Source organism: Serinus canaria, chromosome 2, assembly GCF_022539315.1.
Source record: "Serinus canaria isolate serCan28SL12 chromosome 2, serCan2020, whole genome shotgun sequence".
In the NCBI taxonomy this organism is placed as follows: Eukaryota; Metazoa; Chordata; class Aves; order Passeriformes; family Fringillidae; genus Serinus; species Serinus canaria.
Window position 1 is genome coordinate 68,642,581 of NC_066315.1, and position 26,307 is coordinate 68,668,887.

At 44.4% G+C, this 26,307-nt stretch overlaps 2 protein-coding genes across 2 annotated transcripts in view; one reads left to right on the forward strand and one right to left on the reverse strand.

Moving 5' to 3' along the window:
- EXOC2 (exocyst complex component 2) overlaps positions 1-26,307 on the reverse strand; it is a 491,144-nt gene that overhangs the window by 360,758 nt on the left and 104,079 nt on the right. The window lies entirely within an intron of this gene.
- FOXQ1 (forkhead box Q1) lies at positions 716-2,904 on the forward strand. Its single transcript, XM_050970554.1, has one exon. The coding sequence runs from the start codon at positions 760-762 to the stop codon at positions 2,002-2,004; it is 1,245 nt and encodes a 414-aa protein (XP_050826511.1). The 5' UTR covers positions 716-759; the 3' UTR covers positions 2,005-2,904.

Here is a 26,307-nt window from a genome sequence, read left to right on the forward strand (position 1 = left end):
TCCTAGCTCCGCCTCTCGCCGGCGTTATAATGGGCTGGTCTGAAAGTGGTGGAGAGACACACAACCACAGGGGAAGGGAGAGATAATGACAATAACACTAATAACACTAATAACCCGTCTGCTGCCCGCCTCGCACCGAGGAGCCAGCCCGGCGTCCCGACACTGACAGGGATCGAAGCCGGAGAGAGCGGAGTATCCCCGACGGCCCTCGAGAGCTTCTCCCCGCGCCCGGCGAGCGTCGAACGGCAACAGCGGCAGCGCCCCCGAGGAGCACCGAGCCCGGGCGGACTAGGAGAAGCGCCGGCTCCGGCAGCCGCCCCCCCGCCCTCTACTCGCACCGGCTCCACGGGGACCTCCTCGCCCCTCTCCTTCGGCCCCATGGAGCAGCGAGAGTAAAGAGCGAGAAGGACAAAAAGGGGGCGAAAGGAGAGCGAGCACCCCAGTGGGGAAGAAGGAGGTGGAAGCCCGGAGGAATCGCCCAGTCCCGAAGGCGGCAGGGCACCGCAGCCCGTCCTCGGCGCCCACCGGCCGCGAAGGGGCCGGCCCCTGCTAGCGACCCCGGGCCGGCGGGCTGAGGCGGGCACCGAGCGGAGCAGAGGCGGGCTCCTGCCGCCGCGGAGCTGTCCAAGCCGGCGAGGGGACAGAAAGCCGCTGGGTCGCCTCGCTGCCGCCCGCCTCCCTCGAGGCCGCGCCGAGGGGCGGGGGTCGCGCCCGCCCAGCGAAGCCGCGGGGTGCGGGGGGGCCGGCGGCGCCGCCGCCATGAAGCTGGAGGTGTTCTCGCAGCACTATGAGGACAAGCTGAGCACCGGCAGCGACCAGGAAGGCAGCGGCTCGCTCTCCCCGGCTCCGGCGGAGAGCGAACTGGGCTCGGACGGTGACTGCGCGGCCAACAGCCCGGGCGGCGTGGCCGGGCGGCCGGGGCATCCCCCGCCGCCGCCCCCCACGCCGCAGCCCCCGCCACCGCCGCCTGCCGAGAGCGCCAAGGGGAAACCCTACACGCGGCGCCCGAAACCGCCCTACTCCTACATCGCGCTGATAGCCATGGCCATCCGCGACTCGGCCGGCGGCCGCCTGACCCTGGCCGAGATCAATGACTACCTGATGAGCCGCTTCCCCTTCTTCCGCGGCGCCTACACCGGCTGGCGCAACTCGGTGCGCCACAACCTCTCCCTCAACGACTGCTTCGTCAAGGTGCTGCGCGACCCGGCGCGGCCCTGGGGCAAGGACAACTACTGGATGCTGAACCCCAGCAGCGAGTACACCTTCGCCGACGGCGTCTTCCGCCGCCGCCGCAAGCGCCTTAGCCGCGCCGCCCCGCCGCCGCAGCCCGCCCGCCCCGCCGCCGGCGTCCCGCCGCAAGCGCCGCAGGAGGCGGCCGGAGCGGGTTCCGCGTCCCCCGGCGCTTCCCCGCGGTGCTGCTGCGCCTCCTCGCCCTGTCACTGCGCGCCGGGCACCAAGGACGCAGCGGCGGGGGGCGGCGGGGCGAGGCAGGCGGGCGGCGGCGGCGCCGCCGCCAAGTTTTCCAGCTCCTTCGCCATCGAGAGCCTCCTGCAGCGGCCGGCAGGACCCCGCGCCGCCCCGCAGCCGCCGCCGACCCCGCACGCCCGCCTCCTGTGGCCGGCGCCGCCCGCGCCCCCGCACCTGCTGCCCGGCCCCTACCCGCTGCTGCCCTACCCACCTGCCGCGCAGCCCCCGCCCGCCGCCGCCCTCTACGGCGGGGGGCTCCTGCAGCTCTGCGCCTACGGGCTGGGAGAGCCCTCGCCGCCGCCGCCGCCGCCGCTGCTGCTGGGGGGCGGGCGGCCCGCGCTGGCCCCGGGGGAGGCGTCGCCGCTGGCGGAGCGGCCGCGGGCGCCGCTGTTCCACGCCGGCCTCCCCAAGGGAGGGCGGGGGCCGCCGCCCGGCTCCCCGCTGTACGGGCCCCTCCAGCTGGCCGGGCCGCTGCCGCCGGCGGCGGGGGGCTCGGCCTCGTTCCAGCCGTACGCCGTGGAGACCCCATTGGCTTAATGGAGCCCCCCTCCTCCCCTGCGAGGGACCTGCCCGGGGAGGCGTGGAGGGGGAAAGGAGGAGGCTCTGGATCCCGCACTTTAACTCCAGAGGCGACCGCAGCCTCCAAGCAAAAGCCTCGGTGACTGTGCCTTAGTGAAATGACAGTGGGTTTAACTTAAGCCAAAAAAAAAAAAAAAAAAAAAAAAAGGAAAACAAAAAGAAAAAAAATCAAGCAACTGTCGGTATGGACATAGCCATGAGCCTCAAGTGCTTCTTACTGCTCGTTGAGACTACTTGACTTAAGCCAGTCCCTCGCCATCTCCTTTCTATGTCCCTCTCTTGTCCCCACATCTCCTGCTACCGAGGCCTGGGGCAGCAGGGCGGGGGTGCCCCGCGGAGGGGCGCGGTGGCGGCCGCTGGGGGATGCGCTGTGCGCTTGGGAGGGCGGGGAGGAGGGCGGGGGCGGGGAACAGCAGGGAGAGAGTAGGGGAGGGGGCCGGGGTCTGCTGTGGAGCCGTAGGTCTGTACTGCAAAGCAATGCATCACTGTGCCAAAAGAAACCTTTTCTCCTGTCCGGCAACTGGCATTTCCTGGAAAGGGAGGATATTAAATTATTTATAAAAGTAGTGTTTTTAACACAAAGAGAGTGCAGCTTTTTAAATTAATTATTGGAGGGGGTGGGAGAGGGGAAAGGGCTCAAGGAAATGTCAGGCACTGTCTCCTGTACTGGCTGGCGTTATACGTTTATGGCCAAGACCATTGCTACTGGAAAGAGAAGAGTAAATTTTTTCGTATTTTATTTTTGTGTTTGTGTGTAATATATGTGCGTGTGCATTTTATTGACGCTCGGCCACCATGTTTTCCTTTCTCCTTTCCCCCGAATAAAAGCTGCCCCCTAAATAAAGGCGGTAATAAGGAGTAGAGCGTGATGTCTGTGCTGGCGTGAGGGAGGGAAACCTGTCGTGGGACAGCCTTGACCGAGAAGCTTGGCTAGGGCCGCGGGGGCAGCAGGGCTGCCCGCCCTTTCATCCCCATCCCGGCTGGCGGGTAGAGATGCCACCTATGGACCCGCCTTATTTTAGTCACGGGAGATGAGAGGTTCTCCTCTTGAGCTGCCGCCAGGTATGAAAGTCCTCTGCAATTCCTCGAGTCAAATCAGAATTTCTCGCCGGGCTCAGCCCTGCAGAAAAGCTGACAATTTACAGGCGGAGAGGTTTGCAGGCAAACCGCCTGACGTAGGGGCAGCCTGTGAAAATCCTGTACATCTGCCTTCTGCCTACCTTTTTTTTTTTTTTTTTTTCTTTTTTTTTTTTTTTTTTTGGTGGGGGGGTTGTTTTGTTTTGGTTTTGAGTTGGTTTGTTTTTTTATTTTATTTTTCCCACGAAGAACAGCAGGTGACATGTAATCCTGTTGTCATCTCTCGGTCCAAGGAAAACGCGCTTCAGGAAGGTCGCTGGCACTACGGGGCTCCGGTTACTTCTGGTGGAGACATCCCCAGTGGCATTTACAGCGGGCGAATCCTCAGCGGGTTGAAAGCCGGGGAGTATCTGTTGGTAATAAAAAGTTAGCACGCGTTGCCTACGCCCGACGGGCGTAAAGTTAAGGCTGATTTGTATTGTCAGAAGTGATCAGGAAAGCCTCAAAAAGGCTAATTCGGGAAAAGGAAAGGTTGGGGGGCTAACTGCCTGTGCTGCTGAATTCAAATCAGTGTCGTCCACGAACTCGAAGAGTTTATACAAATGCTGAAATGATCATTCGGGGTTCGTTTGTTCGGTTCTTGTTTTAATTAATACTTTTAAAAGTATGAAAATCAGCGGGTTTTTTCCCCTTCAAGTCCTCTGCAAGCACAGGTTACCTAAAAAAACGATGTCAAGGAGAATTTTTAATTACACCTATTTAGGATCTTGGAGTTTCTCTCCCACCTCTTTCTCCCTCAGCGCCGACATTCAGCGGCTATCTTCTACCCTACTCGCAAAAATTATTCCGAATAGCTAAGGTGTGTTGTGAAAGGAAAGCTTTAAACAGAACAATTTGCGGCAGAAAACACCGACTTGTTTCAATACAGCTCAAACAGATTTCACGGTGCGTTAAGCTCAGACCATAACATCCATCAGAACATTGCGAGAGATTAGTGACTAATGTATGAAGTAATCCAGCCCTTGAAGGAATTGGTTTTTATGTACACACGCACACGCACACATACACACACACTATTTCGACATCATTCTGCCTTCAAGGCTCTGTGCAAATATTAATCTACCCTTCCATAGTCTGCTCTTTCCTCTGGCTTGTATTTTGCCATCTCTTTTTTTATAGGAGTCCATATGACCTGTTAGCATGCAATCCCTAGTATCTTTTGCTTTTATCCATCTGTAAAGATCACATTTCAGGATATGCTAAAAGTATCTCGATGGAAAGTGGAATTTGTTGTTATAGCCACTAGTGTGTATTTTAATCGGATGCATTTAAGTGTGAATAGGATGAATTGTGTGTAAACGTATGCTTAAAAGGATGACATTGAGCTTTTTACTTACGAAAAAAGGAAACAAAGTTTTTTAAAAACCCCGCAGAGTTCGATATATCCCTTGTAAACAAGTATTCTATTCTATATTTATCTTCTATGAAACTCTGTTTTTTAATATGTCAAGAAACGTATGTCAACAGCACAGTAACAGGGATATTTGTGTCCTCGCGGTCCTTTCTTAGCACTTGTTTGGATTTCCTAAGACAGTCGAGATGATGTGGCGCGGGGCGATGGGAGCAGGGGGCGGGTATCGCCTGCTGTCCGGAGCCCGCTCGGCGGCGGGGCTGTGCGGCTTTCGCTTGCTGAAGGGTAGGGAGGGTCTTCTCCGTCTCCTCCTGCTTGAGCATCATCCTCCTAAGAGGAGGCAAGGGACGAATTTCCCCCTGCTGACCTATGGGTGGGAATTATCCCATTCGCGCTACTTCTCAGAGCACGCCGACTGATTTGCTTCCGAGCGAATGAACGCACGGGCAGGGAAAAGCCGCCGTGGCAGAGGCACCGCAGCAGCCCCGCCGGGCGGGCAGAGCGGCCGCAGGGACCGGCCCGCCGCTCCAGCCCGGCGCTCGGAGCGGACTCGGCCGAGTGAGACGACCGGCCCCGGCGCACAGCCATAAATCCGAGCTGTCAGCTGTAACAAACGGCTGGTGAAACACAGCACCTGTCCAAACACTTTCCAGCAGCAGGTAATCAGAGAACCGACACTTTACATTTTTGTGTGGAACAAGCGCATTAACCGTTTCACAGACCTTCCCAAAACAGCGGTGTTGGTACGTCTGGGTACTTTGTCTTTTTTAACGTCTAATAAATCAGGATGACAGAAGAGAGACAAAGCCTTTTGCCTTGTGATATTTGACACATCAGCAGCTAGCCAACACTTCGGCGCCATGGCCTTTTAGTCCTACGAGCGTCTACATCACCCACAGCACGTTTGTTGGATGGACGCCGTTTGTGATGATACTTGAGGGATTTTTGCACACTGCACGGGCAAAAATCAGGTCAATAGCAAAGAAAGCCGGACAGGAACAGGGAGCAAAACGAATCTATCACCGTGTGAGAGGACCTGAAAACATCCCATGCTCTCTGCTCCAACCCCACTGCAGTTTTTTCAATGGAAACACCAGCCTGAGCAGAATTGCATGTGAATTCAGATTCAGACCACACTCTGGTTTTAAGCACTTTTTTGAGGAGAGATTTAGCCTTCCAAATAAATTCATTTTGTTCCTGAGATTTTTCCCCCCCTATAACTAAATCATCTCTTTCAGGCTTTGAATGTTTAAACTTGCTTTGAAGAGGGGGGGAACAAAGATCATACCTGACAAGGAAATTATTTTCATCAAATATTTTGGGCAACTTCTCCATATCCTGCCCCAGCTATGGCAGGTAGTGATTTAAATGTTTGCCTAAATAATGTTAGTCCTAGCCACATTCCTAAATATCTTTAAATTTTAGCCTGGTGATCAGCAGAACAGCATAAATTTCTCCTGAATGGAATAAGACCAAATTAATGTAAAGGAGATGTTTAAGCAGAATTTTGTGCATTTGAGGAATTAATGACTGCCAAAGATGAAATCCCTGAAGAAATAAGCTTACAAAAGTGATCTGTAGATAACAGTTTGAATATATTACATAGAGTCCATGCAGTAGGATAACACAATAACACTGTGCCTATTCTCCTCTATAGTGGATGCAAAGTGTTTAACTTTTGTATCTCAGTGAGGCATGCCAGCAGGACAGCCTTTCGGTTGTTATTTTCCCATCAGATTAATTAACCCAAATTTTCACCATCTAGATCTGATGAAGCCTGAAACTTATTTTCAGCTTACCTTCCAAATCATGCATAAGATGGCATAAGTATCCCATCAGTATCCATAATGCTACTCAGGAAGGAATCCACTGAAATCAATTTTATTCAATAGCCAGCTCAGCACAGCTACAAAACTCAGTTTAACACGGATCTTTAGTGAAGGCTTCTGAGGAAAAAAGTGCTGCCCTTTGTATCATACTAGATGCTGAGAAGACTGATAAAAGTCATGTGGAATTTTGTCTTGGGAATTTACAGGTGTTTCTACCCCAGACCATTTTTCAAAAGGGTGATTCCTAAGGGCTAGATGTTTCAGGAACAGAAGACCCTTAGAAAAAGAAATTCCACCCCGGCAAAGGCACATACAAAGAACTCAGATTCACAGGGCCTTCATTATTCACACCGTGCCTTAAGCCCAAGGTGAAACTTCCAACACAAGAGCAAGAACAACCACAGCCTTACACAGAAGGGTAGTGCTTCTAACCCAAGTCCACATTTTGCACAACTCTTCACTGGGCTGGGGGAGGTGTTTCATTTAATAACAGGCAAGAGAGTCAGTCCTTTTGTTGTGCCAGGCTTTTTGCCTTTTAAGTCTGAAGTAGACAAAAACAAAATTGAAATCCACCTCCAGCCAAATTCAAGGCACTATGTTGTGATTTTGGCAAGAGTGCTTGTTGCAATTTTGCTGAGCACTACAGAAGCTCTGTAATGATGGGGTGAATACAGTTCCATCTTTTGTTTACATCCTGAAGAGGAAACATTTTCCTCTTGACTAAATTGCCTTCATTGACTCTCAGAAGTCTCAAAATCAGCTTCAGAGAAGACATCTATGTAGGGCAAATACCCTATCATAAAATCAGACAAATGGCCACAGAACACATAGTCCCTTCTAAACATGCAAACATGCAAATCATGATCATTTTTCAGGTTATCTATTCTGAAGCTTTCTGACAGCTTCAGAAAGCTACTAATTCACATAGTCTCCAGCCCTGCATAGGAGGTAAACATTGCTGTTGCCTTCAGGAATTTATCCTTTCATACATCTGGATGGACTGGGCCTTTGTCCTCTATTCCAGGGCCAGAGGGGAAGAGTCTGAGGAAGGATTGAGAGAACACAGTCATTACACATTTGTGCTCTTGCACCATGCTATTGTTTTCTATGTTATGAGCTGTTTCAAAATGTCAGAGCTCTTTCAAGCAGCATGGCACACTAAGAGCCTCCTCTGCCATGGGGAAAAGCAATGTTTTTGTGGGTTCTTTCCCCTTCTTAATTGCAGAGAATATTCAAGATGGAGCAATACAACTCTAGTCCTCAGTACAAAGCCTTGAGCAGAGAATGTGGGACCCAGGACCACAAGGTAGAAAAAACATGTAAGGGGGGAAAAAACAGGAAAAAGAGGCTGACACCCAGTTCTCCAAATTCCGCTGTAGCTGCTTCCTGATCATAACTATTCACAGAACACATGTTTATATGCAGTATGTGATCATAAATGCTTTAATAAGTATAATTTAGCTGGTTTAGGGTCCAATGGGCTGATTTTAGCTGTGTTTGAATTGCTGTTGTTATTTTAAGTCATAATTTGGTACTGGAGTATAATTCCAATAACATCTGACAGTCAGCTAGTAACCCTTCACATAAATAGTACACTTCTTGTTTATCCTTAATATTGCTGAAGTATTTTTAGTCCATGTAGAGAAATAGTGTTAATAAATAACATATCTGACCCAAATAATGCTTAACTCTGTGGGTCCGTGAGGTATCCCAGGATACTTCACTGGGTGGACTCTTCAACAAGACTGCTGTGAAACTCATTTTTTATTTGGTAGATATTTAAGTTACCTGTCTGAAAGATCTCAGTGTTTCAGCAGAAACCTGGGACTCTATTTTCCTGGCCCATTACTTTATTCAGTAGCTGTTACCAACAGGCAGATGAACTTCAACATTTCAAGTAGAAGTTGCCAATCTTGAATTTTTGAAAAGACAATTTTCTGTAAAACCTCAGAGATTACCTACGGTTATTCAAACCGGACATATGACATCAAACTGTCCATTTTGGTTTCTTCCACAGCATTTACTGTCTAAAATCACAGGATCTTACTGCAGAAATAGCTTCACTAGATTTCCAGTAAAAATGTATAAAAAATGTGGACATGAACATCTTCTGGAATCTCCCAGTTACTTTCCCTCCAGTTCAGTTTCTCTCAGTTTATTTTAGTTACCTCTGAAGCAAGGCATTATTTAGTAGCTATGCTTAAAGCATCCTAAGCAATGAAGAAGAAACCCTACAAAGATATGGTTTTCCTTGTGAGACTAGTTGAGTTGCATAACAGGTGACAGCAGATTTTTAGTATTATTCCTAAAACAAGAGTATAATGCAATTCTCTTTTACCAGGGAGCAACAGCTGCTGCTCTGGGTACCTCACAGAACCATCTTCAATAGAGTGGCGAGTGCTCAGTACTCATCCTTGTACAACACCAGAGTAATTCCCCTCACTTTGGCATACACAAGCCTCAATTAGTTGTATGTTATCATCACATTCCCCATTAATCATTTAGTAGAACTGTACAGATGTACAGCAGCAACTTTCCCAATTTTTCCCTCGTAAGTCAGTCCAGGAAGCCCCCAAGTCATTTCTGTGTTTCTCTGAACTTCTCTGGATCATCTCTTTCTGACTAATTGTAAGAACATGGCAAAGGCATAGCTTTCTGTGTCACAATACCTGGAGTCATATCAGGCTCTTCCCATGCCCCCCAGCTCCAGAAGAAGCAGGTTAAAAAAGGACAAAAGGTATAAATTATATTCAAAGCAGCCAGGCTCACACATGACGACAGAGTACAGACTGCAGTTACTCAACCTTCTCAGCAATAACCTTCAAAAAAAACCACTTCAGTGTAACATTTCAACAGCCTTCTTCAGTCAGAGAAATAGCCTTCCCTTTTCACTTCTCTCTGCTCCCTTTTCTTCCTTGCTCTTATCCAAGGCTATCCTTAAGGAAACAAAACCAATTTTGCCCTCTAATGTAGTCTACAAAAGAGTGGGCACAAAATGACAGAACTTGCAATAGACTTTTCTCATGCCTTAGCATCCTCTGCTAAGAGGACTTTGCCCCAAGTCTCTAACAGACAGCATCTGTCCTTCCAGATCCTAAATTGGGAAGATGAGGTATATAAACTGTATTTTGTCTGGTCAGAGCTCCTAAACCAAAGCCCACTCATCCTGTAGCAAAGTCACTGCTGAGACCATGGCCAAAGCAAAATTACAGTATAGCACTGCTTGTACCATTTCCCAAGGAAACCGGGAAATTCTTGGGTCTTCCACATTTAACAAGATAAAAACACTTGTCAGAGCTCCCAAGGAGAAGTCAGGTTAGAATTTTCCTGTTCTGCATTCCCATTTCTTTATTCCATACAAAGAAGATTTCCCCATCCCTTACTGTTAACAAGTGGATGCGAGGGAGAATATCCTCTTTGCATTATTATTTCTAGCACAGCACATGAGAAGTTCAAATCTGAGCAGGTGACTTGACACAATCAACTGTCATCCTGTTGTTATAATACCTTTCTCTCCACTACAAGCAACCAGAGCAATGACTGTAAGATTACCCAAACTTTAATAATGTTTGCATCAGGAAAATTTATGTTAGACACCTTTTTGTTCCTTGCCTGACTGAAATCTCAAGACCAAGAGATCATCTGTGTAAAAAGAAGGGAAAGGTGTAAATTTTCATAGCTTGATTTAAATGTTGGGGAATTATGCTGGGGTTTCCTACAGGGTGGAGATGACTTGAACTAGGAAACAGCTGAAGCAGCCAGAAGTCAGTCAGGTCATCCAAAGGTTTGTGAACACTGCAGTGCTGCCAAAGGCCTGTTAGTTGGAAGAGTAAATTTGTATGACAGAGAAGAGCATGGGATATAGTTCTGGGGCTAGGACTTGTGCTAATTAGTCAAAGCTTTAGTTTACTGTCTTACTGTAAGATGCCATAAAAGTCTTTTTATTCAGGTCACAGTGTGGTATCAGTGACTAGTAATTATTTTCACATTTATATGTATAATATTAAAAAAGCCCCTACAATAAACATCTTAAAGCAAATAAATTTTAAAAATGGACCAGTGTACACCATTATTTTAGCACCTTTTAATTCAGTGCACATATCACTGCAGTGAACTATTTAAATTAAAGGACCACACTCCCTCTCTTCCTATAGGACTGCTGCACCATCCAATATAACTACTTGTTGTGGAAAGGAAACTGTCTTGTGGAACTAAAAAGAAAATTGTTTTCAGGGCCCTGACTCAGGGGAAGTCAGGAGGTTTATTCCAAGTGAGAATAAAAACCTCTGGAAAAGAATGAATGTTTTAAATATTTAAGCCATAGTATTATAGATGCACATGTACGCAGGAGAACTCAAGTCTTTAATTTCTTTTCAGCCAGCTTGGTGTCAGGATATATAGGAACCTGTTGTAAACAAAGACTTTGTTCTTATTTGGAGTACTTCTGGTAGTTAGCTTTATCAGGAACACAGACAGTTGTGCTGCTTTACCAGAATCCATTCTAATAGAGCAGGGCTCTTGTGGACTTGCACACTCTGTCATAGTATCCTTTAAGAAATGAGGTTTTGCAATTTCTGAGTAGTCACATGCACCCAGACATGAATCTAACTCAGATAATAATCTAAGCCGTGGGACCCTTCCCTTTGGCACAGTTCTGCTCTTCCTTACCAACACAAGAAGTCTGGCTTAACAGGCTGGTGCCTACAGGTCTCCCAGATGTGACGAGGGCTGACATAGCCATATCATCATATTCATTCTTATTTAATTGCTTGCAAAACAGGATTGAACACTGCTTGAGTTCAATTTATTTTGGTTGGCTGCTTTTGTAAGCACCATCCATCCTTATCCCCTGACACGGGGCCAGCAAGTAACATCCTATGATCAGGGATTGTGCCAATAGCCTGGATCTATCAGCCACCACTACACAAAGTGCAGCACAGGACTCTCACAGGATCTCCATCACAGAAAGAACCTTGGTGTCATGCACTTATAACTGGAGTACATTCCTTTAAGTGGCACATGCAGCCCTCAGACCATGCCTACACAATTTCTACTGATACTAGTCACATTCCAGCCACAAAAGCTTGCAGGCAGTAAAGAAAACCTCACCAATCACTGCATTGCATCACTTCGTAAGAAGTGTAAAGTGCTTGAGTTGTGTGGATATTTCCCCTCAAAAGGGCTGGGCTAGGATTGGATGCACATAGTGAGGTCACTTCTAGTTATTTGATAAATTTCAATGACATAAACAGACTGAGAAAAATCAGAAAACATATTTCCATAGATTGACTCAGAAGTATGTTCTATTTGACTTTAGCCTCAAAATTTAATTTCACAATAGTGAAAAAAGCAAAAAAGGTCCATTTGTTTTCAAGATACGCACATATCTACCTACATGACAGAGGGATCCAGCTGATTTCAGCAGGAGTTCTCATGGACATTAAATGTCCCAGTCACTCAGCTCTTGTTGGGAGTGGCTCAAAACCCAGCTGAGCCAAGAACTAAATGTGAGCAGCTACACATTAATCTTAATTGCTATTCTATAAATAGTCTGGGAAAGAAGGTAATGGGAAACCCCAGCCAAATTGAGCAACCAGAGGCATGAAGGGGTATTTTTGTGTCCCCTGTGTTATTAAAAGGCCAAATAGGTGTTCAAATTAGAAGGCTCAAACACTGACATCGAACTCTGTTTTGAGCAAGAGGCTTGTTTTGGCATAAAGCCAAGAAATCCTAAAACTAAATTTCACCTGATAGTTTACTATATATCTTCATATTTCTCTGTTACACGTCTTTAAACTTGCCTCATAACAGTCAAATTTGAGGTCTCAATATGCTGAACAGAAAACAGTAACTGTTTTCCTGGATTTTCAACTTATTTCAAAAAGCCTTATGGCCACAACCTTATGGCAGTGAGATGGGAGGAACCAGAGGGATTTCAGGGTGCTGAGATTATCATGGGCCGGGCTGAATCCAGTTCTTCTGAGGTTCTCAGCATGGAACAGAGAATTCCACCTCATACAATGCCACCCAGAAGTACATGCAGTGCCATCTTTACCATAGATAGAAGAATTTTTACTCCAGTGGGAGGTGAAATCAATGAGCCACACCTGGAATGTCTGACAGACCAGGTCTTGCAAAGGCACATCTCCTTAATGGGCAGAACAAAACCGCTTAATCCTTCAAAATACACACTAATTCTTCAGGGAGAGTCATGATAGGCAGGAGTTAGTCAGATACTCATGGACAGGGACACATCATTCTTTAACAAAGAAGGGGAAAATCTATGAGAACTAGGGCCTTGGAGACAATCCTGAGGTCCAGAGGGTCACGGATTCATGTTCCAACTAAAACTACCCCACAGGATGTCTGCGGAGATGGAAGCTTTGTCCAGGCCCTGCCAACCCCTGCTGCCTCTCAGGACAATCCACTGCCAAACACAGCAGCAACTGGAAGGAGCCTGGGGAAAAAAGAGGAAACAACTCAGTCTCCTGAAGGCCTTGCTGCAGCTCTGCCTGACACCATATCAGTCACAAGTCTAGAGGTTTATAAGCTTCCAACCCAAACACTCTTATCACCATGTACAGCTCTGAGCCCCGGGGGTTCCCTCCTGCCCATCAATGCATAGATATGTTATCATCATTTTCTATCATGTAAACTCAACTACTGTTCGAGTTGCACTGATGCATGATAACCATACGGTGTTGATCACCCATATCAGGCTGAAAACATACCTGAACTCTGAGGTGTTTATATGTACAGACTGGTAGAGAAGCTTGACTGGTGGCCCTGCTTGCATAAGGATCTCTCCTTGCTCTATTAGTCCTACAGACTGAACATACAGGAAAAACTAAATATTTAACTAGAATTTTTATTTTAATGAGGAAAAGAAAAAAAAGAAAAAGGTTGTAGTGAGAACAAAACCAGAATCTGATTTTCAGTCAGGAAGGGGGGAAAAAACATCCTATTTTAAATAATTCACATTTCAACTTTGGTTTCTTTTTCAGACACCTGATCAACACTCTCAAAACTACTTTCCATTTGCTTGATTTATTCCAACACCTGCTTTACTTAGTAACTCCACATAAAATATGGAGAAAAAAACAGAACACTTTTTTTTATATCATCCAATAAAAGTGTGGCAAAGGGCCATCAATATTGATGGCAAAGGGCCCATCAATACACACTCTGAATAATGCATCAAAATATTATCTACAAGTAAAGCCCTCAATTATTTGGCAAATCACCATTTACACTTATACGAAAAAGAAAGCATAACATTTTTATGGCTGCAGAGATAAATATATACTGGCTGAAAATATATATTTATTTTAGTGAATAAATATATATTCACTGAAATAACAAGTTTGTCTTGGTGAAAAGCTGTATAATATGACAGAGCAGAAATATGGATTAAATGTGGCCATATTTGCACTATGAACACAGAGCTCAAAGCTAGAAAAAAATGTAGGTCTTAAATCTCCAAGTTTCACTGATGTAAATGAGAGCATGAAAAAATAAAGGCTTTGTATGAAAAAAGACCTGCAGAGCCAGTTTCTTATTCTGCAATCAGAGCTAGACCCACATGCTACAGGGAAGAAGGGATTCCATCCTTTTGATGTGGGCAAGCAAAGGAATGTGTCCTTCTGGACAGTAGCATGCACCACAAGTGGCATGGGTGACTGTGCTCTTCATCCCCCTAGGGGCCCACATGCTTCACTTGAACCTGTGAGTTCTGGCAACATTTCCCAGCCTGTTCTTGCATGGGATGCTGGAAGACCCAAGGAGAGTAGACAGGCTTGCTGGACTACCACCAGCATGGCCTGCCAGGTGAATTAGCTTTTCCCTGGCTGCTCTGTCCAGGAGAACTCCAGCACATGCCATGCAGCTGAAATATATCTTTCTAAAAGTCCAAATTTACAACCAACCTGTACAGAGCTTTCCAACTGACCTGTAATTGGTGCCAAAATGTCATGAGGAACACCAAGCTCAATTGGGAGAATTGTTATGCATCTTTTGAAATTCCAAATTTGTGAAATTCCAAAAATCCCTTCAGATAGGTCCAAAAATCTGCCTGTCCTATATCAAAGTGGAACTTTGGTTAGCCCAAGATCCTGTCTCCAGTACACCTATTCTTTATAGCTTAAGGAATGGTCAGTAGCATGTAAACATAGTCCCACGTATTTCCTAATTCTACACGAAGATTAGGGTATTCCTGAATGAAAACAGGATTTTTGTACATAATAGCCCTGAAAAGCTTTTCTTTAGCAAATCTGTCCTGTCACTTCTTGAGCCCATTCCAAGTTTTTCAGTTCAATTTCAGTCAGCTTTTTGTCATGTGAAGAAGGACCTCTTGCTATTTTGTTACAAAAGTGCCTGCTGATAACAGGCCACAGGATCAACTGTAGCTGCCATCTGGGAGAAATTTGCAACCATTGCCCAAATCTCCTCATTCATAACTTCAGAGCTGCATTTAATCCCCTTACGAGGAATCTCTTGAAGAGTTTTGATAAATTCATCTCTCATCCTGATCATATATGCGAACCTTATTCTACTTTTACTGTACCTTGCTTTGAGAAGTAGAGATGGTTGGCAAAGGTTCAGGGCTGGGAGGTCTCCAACCACAGATAGGACTTGAGAGCTGAGTATACCAAGGACCCATATTATGCAAGCACCACAAGTGAACTGGTAGTCATGAACAAAATGTCTTTACTGATTGCTACTGTTTTCTCCAATTGCAGCTCAATCTGGACTTTTGTCTCTCATTAGGAAAATCCAAGCAGCACTCCTGTGTGGAAAGTGTTGTTTCAGAGCCTACCTGAAGCTCTTTTTTTTTTTTTCCCACCATTAAAATTGTTTTCTTTCAAAAAGCCAGACATACCTTAGCTTTGGTAGGGAGGATTGGACCTGTCCATGTCATCAGTATTGGGCTGTCCAGCTCTGTCCCTTTGTCTTTGATCAAGCAGCATGCAGACCACGCAGCACGTGCTGTCCTCAGGCCCCTGTGAAGACCACAAAAGCTGGTGGGGAAGGGTGAGGTTAACAATAAGTCATGCTTGAAATCCCTCCAGGCAATCCCCCACCATTCCATCCATACCAGGATCTTTCATAGTTGCACATTCCATTCTTGAAGCCTTGTCTACCACATGCAAAAGCAGAAGCTCTGGCCTGCCAAAGACCAACTCCAATTCTCCACAAAAGTTTTCTGGTTTTGATCTGTTCTTCTGACCCTGAAGATAGACCACAGATATCTTGAATAAGTAACTAACAAGTTCTTGGGTTTTGACTAGAGCTGTCAAAGAAAGCTCATGGTTAAGCAGGATGGGCAAAATCATCAGTGACAAGAGCTATCTTGTCCACTTTTCCACAGCAAAGGTTGACCAAATTCTCTCTGTCCTTTCTATGAGTCTGAATACTTTCCGCAGTCAGAAGACCTCCTCTGTTTTAATAGTCTCAGTCTAGAGCTTTAGTCTTAGTAGGCAAAACCACCATCTTTAAGAGTGATCTGTATTTTATACCAAAGTATTCTTTATACCAAAACTTAGTGCTCACCACTGCCCAATCTGCTGAGAAGTAGAGGGCTGTGTGTTCCTGATTAACTAAAGAAGCACACAAGGAAGGTTTTGGAAGAGCTTTCTAGCTCATATTTGTATTTTTGAATGAGCCAAAAGGTATTAAATCAAGGAAAAGGATTTTCAGAAGAACAAATCATCCATCACACCTTTCCCCCTTTCCTCCAACTACTTTCATTTAATACTAGCTTCAGTAACAACAACAACAAAAAAAACTCATTACAAATTACCCAAGCTACAAGATAGCTTAAATATTAACAAGCATATAAAGCCACTGGGGGTAAGAGCCTGAAGCTGTATAATAATAAAGCAAGACTCAGCGAGATTCCATAATTATTTGTTACACAACCCAAGAAACTAGCTAGAGCATTTCTAAGATTACACACCTTTCTTATGATGCCTAACCATGCCAGAAATTACATAAGGCTTTTTATAACATAATCATTTATCATTAAAAAGGCAAAACAAAAGGTCATTATGACCAGAGGTGACAATCCAAGAATTAGTTTACTTAGGACCTGATCCAAAGCCCATGATAGTGATTTGCATACATTTCAACATGCTTTGGATCAGACATTGAGTGTTTTCCATGTTGTTCCCTTTTTTGCTTCTGTGGAACTAAAGGGCTCAAATTGTAGAGGAAATTAAAAGTGGACATATGCTCCTGTCAGAGCTGAGAAATCAGAGTTGGTACTGATTTTTGTGGTGGTAGCATCTGTTTGACATCCTTCCCAGGGAGGGAAAAAAAAATAAATAAAGCTGGCCATCAATTTATATTCCAAAATACAGGTTTGAATACTTTCTAGGTATTTCAATTCAGGAAATGTTGACCTATGTAGACAGCCCTGGCAAGATTTGAAGGAAGCATCTGAAGCAGTTGTGATACAATTGGATAGATCTATTCCTAGGCACTTTTATATCAAGAAAAATACAAAACATGTGACCAGCTGTACTGTTATAACAGGAAAATTGCATCTGCAGCATCGAAATGGAGTCCTCCACTGTAAGTCTAGCTCTATCCATCAGGAAGTCCTTTCAGGTAAGAGCAGACACTCTAGTGAGATAATTTATGTGTAAAGCTGCAGGTGAGGACTCTACTTGTTCCCTTTCTCCAGATTTGCTAAGGACTGTGGAGAGTACACAACAAAGTGGGGAAATACTATGAGGGGAAAAAAAATAATCCTCTCACATACAGTTATATATATTGAGCTGGAAAGCATAAGACTTCTGCATAAGAAGCAAAACAAAGACTTTGAATTTACTTGATGGGTAACAATCTGCAGGATCAGGCTCAAAAATACCTTGCTGTGGAAGTGCTGCTCTGTAGCAGTTGAACATAATTAACCCAGAGTCAACAAGTGAGTGGGGCAACAGAAATCTACAGAGTCTTGAATATTGGGGCAAATGTAGACGAGGTCCAGTTTTGTTAATTGCTAAATTTTCCTAAAAACCACCATTAAATGAAGCTTGAAGGATCTAGATTTTTTGTTTGGTTGGTTTTTTTGGTTTTTTCTGTTACAGGAAAAAAAAAAAAGTTTAATAGCTCCTAGAGAAGTCTCCTTGCAACGGAACAGGACAGTCCCTGTGGGCAGATTCACCTGGGACTTTACTTGGTTTCTGTGTCTCTAACTTACTTGCAACATTCACATCTCCAGATCCCCATCTGACAGCGACAGTACTCAGGACCGACAGAGCACCCTTGATCTCTCCAGATTCATAACTTCTCCTTTAGCCTACAGCTCTCACAGTGTAGTTTACAATCCTAAGCCTGGCAGCAACCAAGAGCTCCACAGTGCTCCAACATACATTTTTCCTTTCCACAGAAAAGTGGAAAGGAAAATATGAAATAACAGTCTGGTTATTTAATCAAGTCAGCACAACAGTGGGTACCTCTCAGTGGGGCACAACTTCTTGTTGTTAACTGCTTTCTAGATAGAAGGATTCATGGTGCTGGCCCTTGCAGCCAAGGATCCCACCAAAGCATCCAAACTTCATTTCTAAATCCTTTTGATTCTCACTCAGCAGAGCAGAGACCCGTAGCAAAAGGAGGTGCTGGTCTGCACACCTTGACTTATGTCTGCAGTGGGACTGAATCTACCAAGGACTTGCCCAGGAGCTCACCTCCATAGGGGCGCTGGAGACGCCCCATCTTCTGTTTCTGCGATGTCTAAATCTGCTCCAGCAAGTCTGATACCTGTGCTGTGCACTAGGTGAAGTCACTTTGCAATCAAGGGTCAGAACAAAAATCTTCACACCCACACAACTCCCAATGAAGAGAAGATTCTTCTCTTCCTGCTATCCAAATGACTATTGGGTCAATTTGCCTTTCCCAAGGTATTCAGTCTTCCATGTTCTTTAGCAACCCCTGGACACACTAACCCTCTTCTACACAGACTGAAGAATCTCAGAGTCAAAACTTTCCCTTTTCTATCATCCACCCTTACAAAAGGAGGAGCTATTTCTACAGAACATATTTGGCCCTCATTCTATTCTTGAGACACATTTTTTCTAAAGAAAAATAGATAAGACAGAATTTGATATTACTTCTTGGACACAAAGCTAAACATCTTTTACTATGAGGGAATTTGTAGGTACTTGTAGGAAAAGGCACTTTCTAAGCCAAGATGGGTTTGGCTTTCAGCAGGAACACCAGCAACCCTTACAAACTTTGTGTCTCTTAGATCTGCTTGGTAGGAACAGACACATGGCTATGAGAACTGATGAAACACCCACGTTATTCTTTCTCCCCCATTAGCCTGAGCAACACCAATCAAAACGTCTAACCAGCACTGTCTTAGTTTGGAGCCAGTCCGCTGGCTTTCTCTTGACTCCAGTTTCTACAACTGGTGATTAGCATACCATTAAGAATAAAAACCAAGCAGAGCCTCCGTGGAGGTGTGCAGATAATCAAGGCAACACTGCAGCCTGCAGGTGTGTTTTAAGATAACACCAGGACACACCTGGATGCTCCTCTGCTCTCCACTCCCAGAGGACAGCACACTGGCAGTGACACACTAGAGGATCTTCTGAAGTCACTTCAATGGGCTATGTATTAAGTAGATCAAAATAAACTATTCAGGCTGTGTTCATAACTAGAAGGAAATAATGATTTACCTTTCCTTCCCTCTCCCCCCCCCAACCCCCACCCTCCTCAATAATTGAAGGACTTTGTGAAGGTTATTTGTGGAATTCTGTATTTATCCATAGATGTTCATGTTCATAGGAAACTCTCAAAACCTCAAGATGATGAACAAGAAGTGCAATTTTACACAGAAGTGGGAACATAAGAGGGAAATAGAGACTTGGGACTGAAAAGGAGCACACAAGTGGGGATCAAATCAGCTAACACTCATTACCTTCTTTGATTTAGCAGCCAGATACCTTGTTAAAGTCCCATTAGGCAGCCTGGTGAGGCCAGCTTTTTCCAAGTCTATTGTCCCCTTCCATTGTTTTAACAAATTTCTCTCCTTGGAGCTCAGGTGCTTTACCACCTCCATTTTCAAGCTATTTCAGATGATCCTCTCTACTTAAGTTACCTCAGAACTTCAGATCCTTTGTCAGCTTCTTCAAATAAGAGTCAAAAATAACATCTTTTACTGCTTTCTCGACAGTCCCACCATTAAATGTTCTCAGCACACTCCAAAATTTTGATTAGTTTCATCCTGTTATATTTTTTAATAAAACTCCTCCATGACCTGCCTTTTAAATCCTTCTAATAGTTACCCAAACCAGATTCTGTTCTAATGCCTCCATTCAGTTTTGTGAACTCAGAAGGCTTTTGGATCTTTGCTTCTATTTCCCAAAAAGCATCCAGTAAACACTCATTTCTTCTCTGGAGAAAGTCTAAAACTCTTGGCATGTACTACAATCTCCCTCCTTCGTTCCCCTGTCTCCCTTCCATGGCAATTTATTCTGTTGTAGCAGTCATAGAATCCATCTCCCAAGTTTCTACAATACCTGTCATAACTTATCTTTGGCTGTAGTCTAATGCTTTGGACATTTTTTTTAATTGCTATACCATTAGCATTAGTGTAGAGAGATCCCAAGTGCTCAGTTCACTGCCCTATTATTTTCAGCTCTGTTTCTGGGATGGCTTTTATAAGGCTCCCCATTCTATGCCCAACAGATGTCACAATACTCATTTAGCAGTGGACTCCTATCAAAAGTCTTTTCAAGCCTAGTTCTGTCTTCTGTTAAAAAAGCTTTCTCCCTCCTTAACTAACTGGACATCATCTTTTATTTCTTCTTTTTCAGAGCACATGATCAGCAGACACAGAGACTCTATCTGGTCCCTTTGCTCAGCCACATTCTCCCCTCTGGCACTTGGCTGTTCCTGCCTGACTCTCTTCTTACAGAGACAGGAGCTGCAACCCTCCCAAGCCCCAAACTTATTTCCCAAGTGGGTAGGGTCACACCTGGCTGTGGTTCCTCTGCACTGACAAAACAAAAAGCACTCAGAGAAATGTAAGACACGTTAGTGCAATACAACAGAAAAACACTATCAAAAGTCATCTTCCAATGATGTCGCCAACTTAAGTACTTCCTACTCCACAGGAAAACAGGGCAAGCAGTCTGAGGACCATTTCTGTGCCCTTCTGAATCCTGCCTCTGGTCATCAACAGACTCTCTGACCACCAATGGTCTCTCATCTCTCAATATTTCAGACACTGCACCCATAGCATCTTCTGCCTTTTCTTCAGAGGCTCACAAAATTACAACTTGTCTTATCCACACCCTCTGCCTCATTGACTTTTAATTAACAGCATAGGAATAAAGAATCACACAGCTTTAATTCCAAAGATACCAAAAGCTAGCCCATGTGTTACAAAAGCCAAACAACAATGAGGTTCAAGCATACATCAGACCACTTTCTGCTAAAGATGACAACTCCCTTTCTTCTGTCTCGCCCAGGTTACCCAAAGGGGATTGGAACAACTCACTGCAGTTGCTGTGCAGTAGCTACAGCTACTCATCAGATTTTTGGTTGGTCTAAAAAACACACAGCAAGTACTACAGCAACTTCCCCATTGGCAAACCACAGAGCATCCCAGCTGTGACCATTAGCCCAGCCTGTTGGCCACCCTCCTTTTTATGGTTGCCCTAATCTGCAGTATATTGGAAAGAACTGTGCTGCTCAGGCTCAGAGCATTGGCAGGCACTCAGCCTGGCCTTGCATTCCCTCAGAACAGCAGGCAGGTGACAGTCATTATCCTTCAGGTGCTCTCTCATGTCTATACAAGCGTGGGTTTGGGGTGGATATTAGGTGCCTTGTCTCCAGTGTAGTTCCTAGTGCCATGGTATCTCTCCTGCAGCTGTCTGATGAAGGCCCAACTGGAAGGGATGTGGTGGGCATTACCTATTGGAATGGCCTCTACTTTGTGATTTTGGCTACTTTTTCTATGTGTAGATGGATCCCTCACACTTCTTGCTGCTCTCCCCAGTGGTGGTTTCCAGGTGGGTGCCAGGCATGCACAGAAGGTGGGAGACAATATGAGCCCATGACAAAAAGACAGAATGATGTGAACCTCATAAGTTCAGCTTATTATATATGTTTTAATATTCCAGTAAGAGTTCCTAACTTTCTGCACCGTAAAGGTAGACATAGATGTTTTCAAAATCTGTGTGATTTTTCAGCCTCTCCAAAACTGTCTTCTTCTGGCCCAAAATTTCACTAAGCACCTAAGGCCTTTTTAACAATAATGTTAGAGTGTCAATCTGTAAGTAAAGTAAAGTGTGATTTCTAACATTATCCACATGACACAAATGGGCAAGAAAATGTAGTAGGAGTACTAAGTGTTTGTGCTATGCTGTATTTTCAGTGAACAGCAGCCAAAGTTAAGATTGAGTTTGAATATTGTGTTTAGGCAAAGCAAAAAGCCATAGAAATGTCACTCACTTCAACCAGAACCAGGACTTTTTAACGATTATCACTACTTTAGAAGTAAAAAAATTATTGTTGGAGGTTCTTCCTTGTTTCTCATACTCAGTCCAAAGCTGTTGACACTACTGGAAAGTTTCCAGTTTAGAATATAAATTGGGTTGCTCTTTTATGGGTATATTTTTATTGAGAAAAACCAGAAGGTAAAATACCTGTGAAAACAGTGAAATTATCTCAGTGAAATTACATTGGGGTAAATAGGAATAACGTAGTTCTTAATGAAGCCCCAAAAGGGCCCTCAATAATTTAAGTGAACTTTTGCAAAGGGGCTTTTTTACTGCTCTAGGAAGAAGAGCAGAATGTAACACTCACTTCTGCACTTCATAATAAAACCCTCTTGAACCCCAAAATAGCAGAAGAGAACAGAGATATTGTCTGTCTTTTGACTGTGTAATGCTGGCACCTTAAACAGCCACATGGATACTGTTAGCTGGCTAGAGACAGGTTCTGTGCTGAGGGACTCACAGTCCAAATAGGTAAGATAAAATGCAATAAAATAAAAGCAATCTTCTTATCCCTGTTTTATGGGTAGGAAACAGAGCTCTGAAGAAATTAAGTGCCTTGCTGCTCAAAGCCATACAGGAAATCAGTGTCAGAGGAAACAAATTCAAACCTTAGTGTCATGGTAGTTCCTTCCTCTTGATACCACTTTGACCATTAGGGGCTGCTCTCAATTAAGCCTTTTATGGAGGACATCTCTTTCCAACTATGCAATTTTTTTTATTGCATATCCCACATGGTGGACCTGTAGAATTACAAGTGTCTCCAGCCAGGTCCTTTACTGTGTTTTATGAACCTTAATGAGCCCCCCCACGGAAAGCTGAAATACCTGCAGGGAGCGGGTGGGGAGCAGGGAAGCAGGAATAGCAGCACTGTATGCGGCTTTTGGTGTGCGGTCCTGGCTCACCTCGTGGTGGGTAAACAATCCCATTTGCCACGTTTAAGGACAGGCACAATTTTAGGAAATCCAAACACCCTGTTAGCCTACTGACCTCTAGATAACCTACTTCAGCAACAATGAAACTTACAGTGTGCTGAGGAGGCGGAGGGGCAGCCCTGGGAAGATGCTTTGCTGCCATAGGAAATGGGCCAAGGAAAACTCTGTCATCATTTTGATGTTCGTCTGATGAGTCTGTAAAAGGAGAAGAGTATCAGCTTTCTAAAAAAACTGTTTCCTGACAGAGATTTGAAGTGAATTTTTCTGCCCTAGCAACACGAGCCAAGTGATGCTGCCTCCACTTGCCTTGATCCTCTTACCTGAGAACTCTGCTTTTCCACAGACCAAGGTGAAATGGAATCCAAAGAAAAAGTAGCTCCACATTGTACACAGCTTTTCAAACTGAAGGCAGAAAGGGAGTGTGCAAATCAAGCTCTTCTGCCTTAGTTATATAGTCTCTAGACTATATAACTAAGATTATAGATTTTGGTCTGAATCTACAGATTTTGGTCATTCACCAGGGGATACCAGAAACATAAGTGCAGACACAGAATTGAAACTGAAGGGGAAACTAGGGTCAAAAGCAGGAATGGAGGTTGTTTGCATGGCCATTGAACAGCACGTTCAGTAAGCAGCTGATTGTATAAATACCTTCAGTTCACCTTGCCTAGGTTTCTTTTCCCTGTGCACAGTCAGGTGTTGGTCACACTGTCATGAAATCCTTTCTGTGCAGAAAGGGCTGGGAAGGGACATTACACAGTGAGGATGCACTACCATTTGCATTTTTCACCTAGGAATAATGTTTGCTTGCATCTTATGAAGTGCTTTCTTGGCTAATTCCACTGTCCCCACCCTTTAGCTAGTCTGCTGCTCAGAAATGTACATGGAAGTTGCTTGCCCAGTGACAATGCAGAGGACAGAAGGGATGTTTCTTTATTTTCTCTAACCAGGGTCACTTTCAGCTGCTGGGAATGGCTCTAGTGATTAAAAGGAGATTGCATGTATCAGCTTAATATCTAGTTTAGTATGTTTGTGTTTTTAAAGCCTGGACTTCCTGTGGGAAAAGTGAGGAGAAAGACCTTTACAGCTTCATCAGCTTTGTGGCGGAATATGAAGGAATATGTTAGGTGGGAGCGCTGTTAGGTGGGCTCACCACAGCACTGGGTGAAGAGAAGCACAGTCAGGCTATACAGAATAGTTTCATTGCAAACCTGTCTCTATCCAATCTTTTGAAAAAATCATTTGACTCCTTCTCCTCCCAGTCCTTGCCTGTGACATACTGGAGTTTTGTTACACCCAGCACTCGGATAAATAAAATCACTGCACATGGTTCATGCAGGAATAGCAACAGCCTTGAGTAGAGTATTGTAAGAGCAAGAGATTTTGTTCTTTATCACCTTGTTACATTGGTCCTGCAAGCCTAGCCATAAAAAACACCTTGTAACCATACCTAATATCCAATATGTCTGCAGCAAAACACATTTTTCGTGTATCGAATCCGGGCACGGCACTGAAAGAATGACTTGGAACGGGAAGAAAGACGGAACATTGAGCTCTAGGAAAACTCAAAGGAACATTTTATTGTAACATTTATAATAGAAGTTGGGGGGTTTAGTTTTGCCTCAAGGTGTAACTTGCTCATAAAAGTTCTGGAAAACCTGCTGTGTATAAGAACCCTGGCCTATGATGTCAGAATTCATTATGCACACAGGGGCTATTTACAGCCTTGTAAAGTTGTAGACAAGGAAATTGTTGCTGAAATATTGTTTCAAAAGTTTAAAGGTAATCATTCTACTGATGTATACACCTCAGCTATTGAAAAGATCTTTTAAACAGTTCCTGTTAACTGAAAAAATCATATGGCTTGAGTTGTAAACATCCACTCATGTTTCTTCATATGTGTCACATATAGAATTATATATATGTACAGGGGTTATTGTGAGATATTTATTTTTATGCAAAAGTTATCTGCTAAATTATAAATTAGGATATGCAGAAGGTGTTCAGAAATAAGACATACTGAAAGCAATTTTCACTGCCCTCTTCCCACTCCCCATTCAGACTCTTAAAAAAAAGGAAAAAAAAGAGGAAACAAATCAAGAGAAGAGGGACAGCAAAGAATCAAACCCAGAAAGGAACAAAAGCATTTTCAGCTCTCTAAATCTAAAGATATTTTATCAAAGAGACTAAAGCATTAATTGAAATATATATCTCTTAACAGAGCAACTGTGGTTGCATGAAGCCCCATCTAGGATCAAGCAGAATTTGATGCAAAAGCCCTGGTTAGTTTAATGTGTCAGGAGAGTCTGCAGGAACCACTTGAGAAAGCAGTGAGTCTGTGCTTGTTACAACCAGGACTGGCACTGCTGTGTTTAAAACTGAGGGAGAAAAACTGTTGACTGTAGAGTATGCTCTGTTTCATTTGATTGCTGCATGCTGTTTTATTCTTTGGCTCTAAGCATTTTAATTGCTGCTGTAGTGATTTTTCCGTCACCCTGAACAGGCTTTGAGACCAGATGTTATTTGTCAATTGTCCCACAGTAGCTGGCAATAATATAATTACAGAAATATAGAAAAATATGCTTAGCACTGTGGATTAATAGCCAATCCAAGCATTTTACTACTGAATAATCTTTTTTCAAATATTCCTTCTCACAGCAATCCAAATTATTTTCTAGCTCTGGATGAGGTAACTTCCCAAGCATTCCAGTTATATTTATTTTTTCTAATGCACTTGTCAGCTACTTCAAACTCCACCCCAACTCCTGACAGCAAGGCCAATTGAACACCCTCTCATGGTGGTTGCATGGGGGACCAGCTCACAGCCTCAGAAATGGACTGCACACAATGGCAGGAGCCCAAAAATAACCCCAGCACTTCCACTTTTTTTCAATGTGCCTGCATTGTTCCAGTCGCACTGAGATATTACTGCTGATTAATTCTGCTGTACAAAAACATGCAAAATAGAGAAAAGCTGCAAGCCTGCTTTTTCCCCCTCTGCTTTTACTCATGTTCACAGTAACATTTCCATTGGCTTCAATAAGCTCTAACACAGTTTCATTAACTTATCTGAATTACTCCTTGTTTATTGCAGTGGAAGGGAATGGAAAATCAAGGCCAATGGGATAAGAAAAAATCCTATTATTCTGTCCATCAAGATTGCTCTGCTTTGGGAACCAAGGTTTAGTTTTATCATTGGCATTTTTGGTCACATTACCTTTTACATCTTTTCTTGCTTTCTACAGCCATTTTGGTAAGTTCACTCTTGTGTCAGTCTTTCAATTCTCCTCCCTCCTTCTGCTGCTAGGCTCCCTTCTTTGCCAGATCTACCCAGGGGCAGACAATTTGTCAGCAATTCAAGGTACTTATTGATCCACTCAGATGGCAAGAGAAAATGAGTGTCTAGTTAACAATAGTCCTCCCGATCTGAGAATTTCTCTGTGCCATCAAAACATGTAAGTCCCAAAAGACAACAGTATGCATGGAGAAGGGATCAAGGC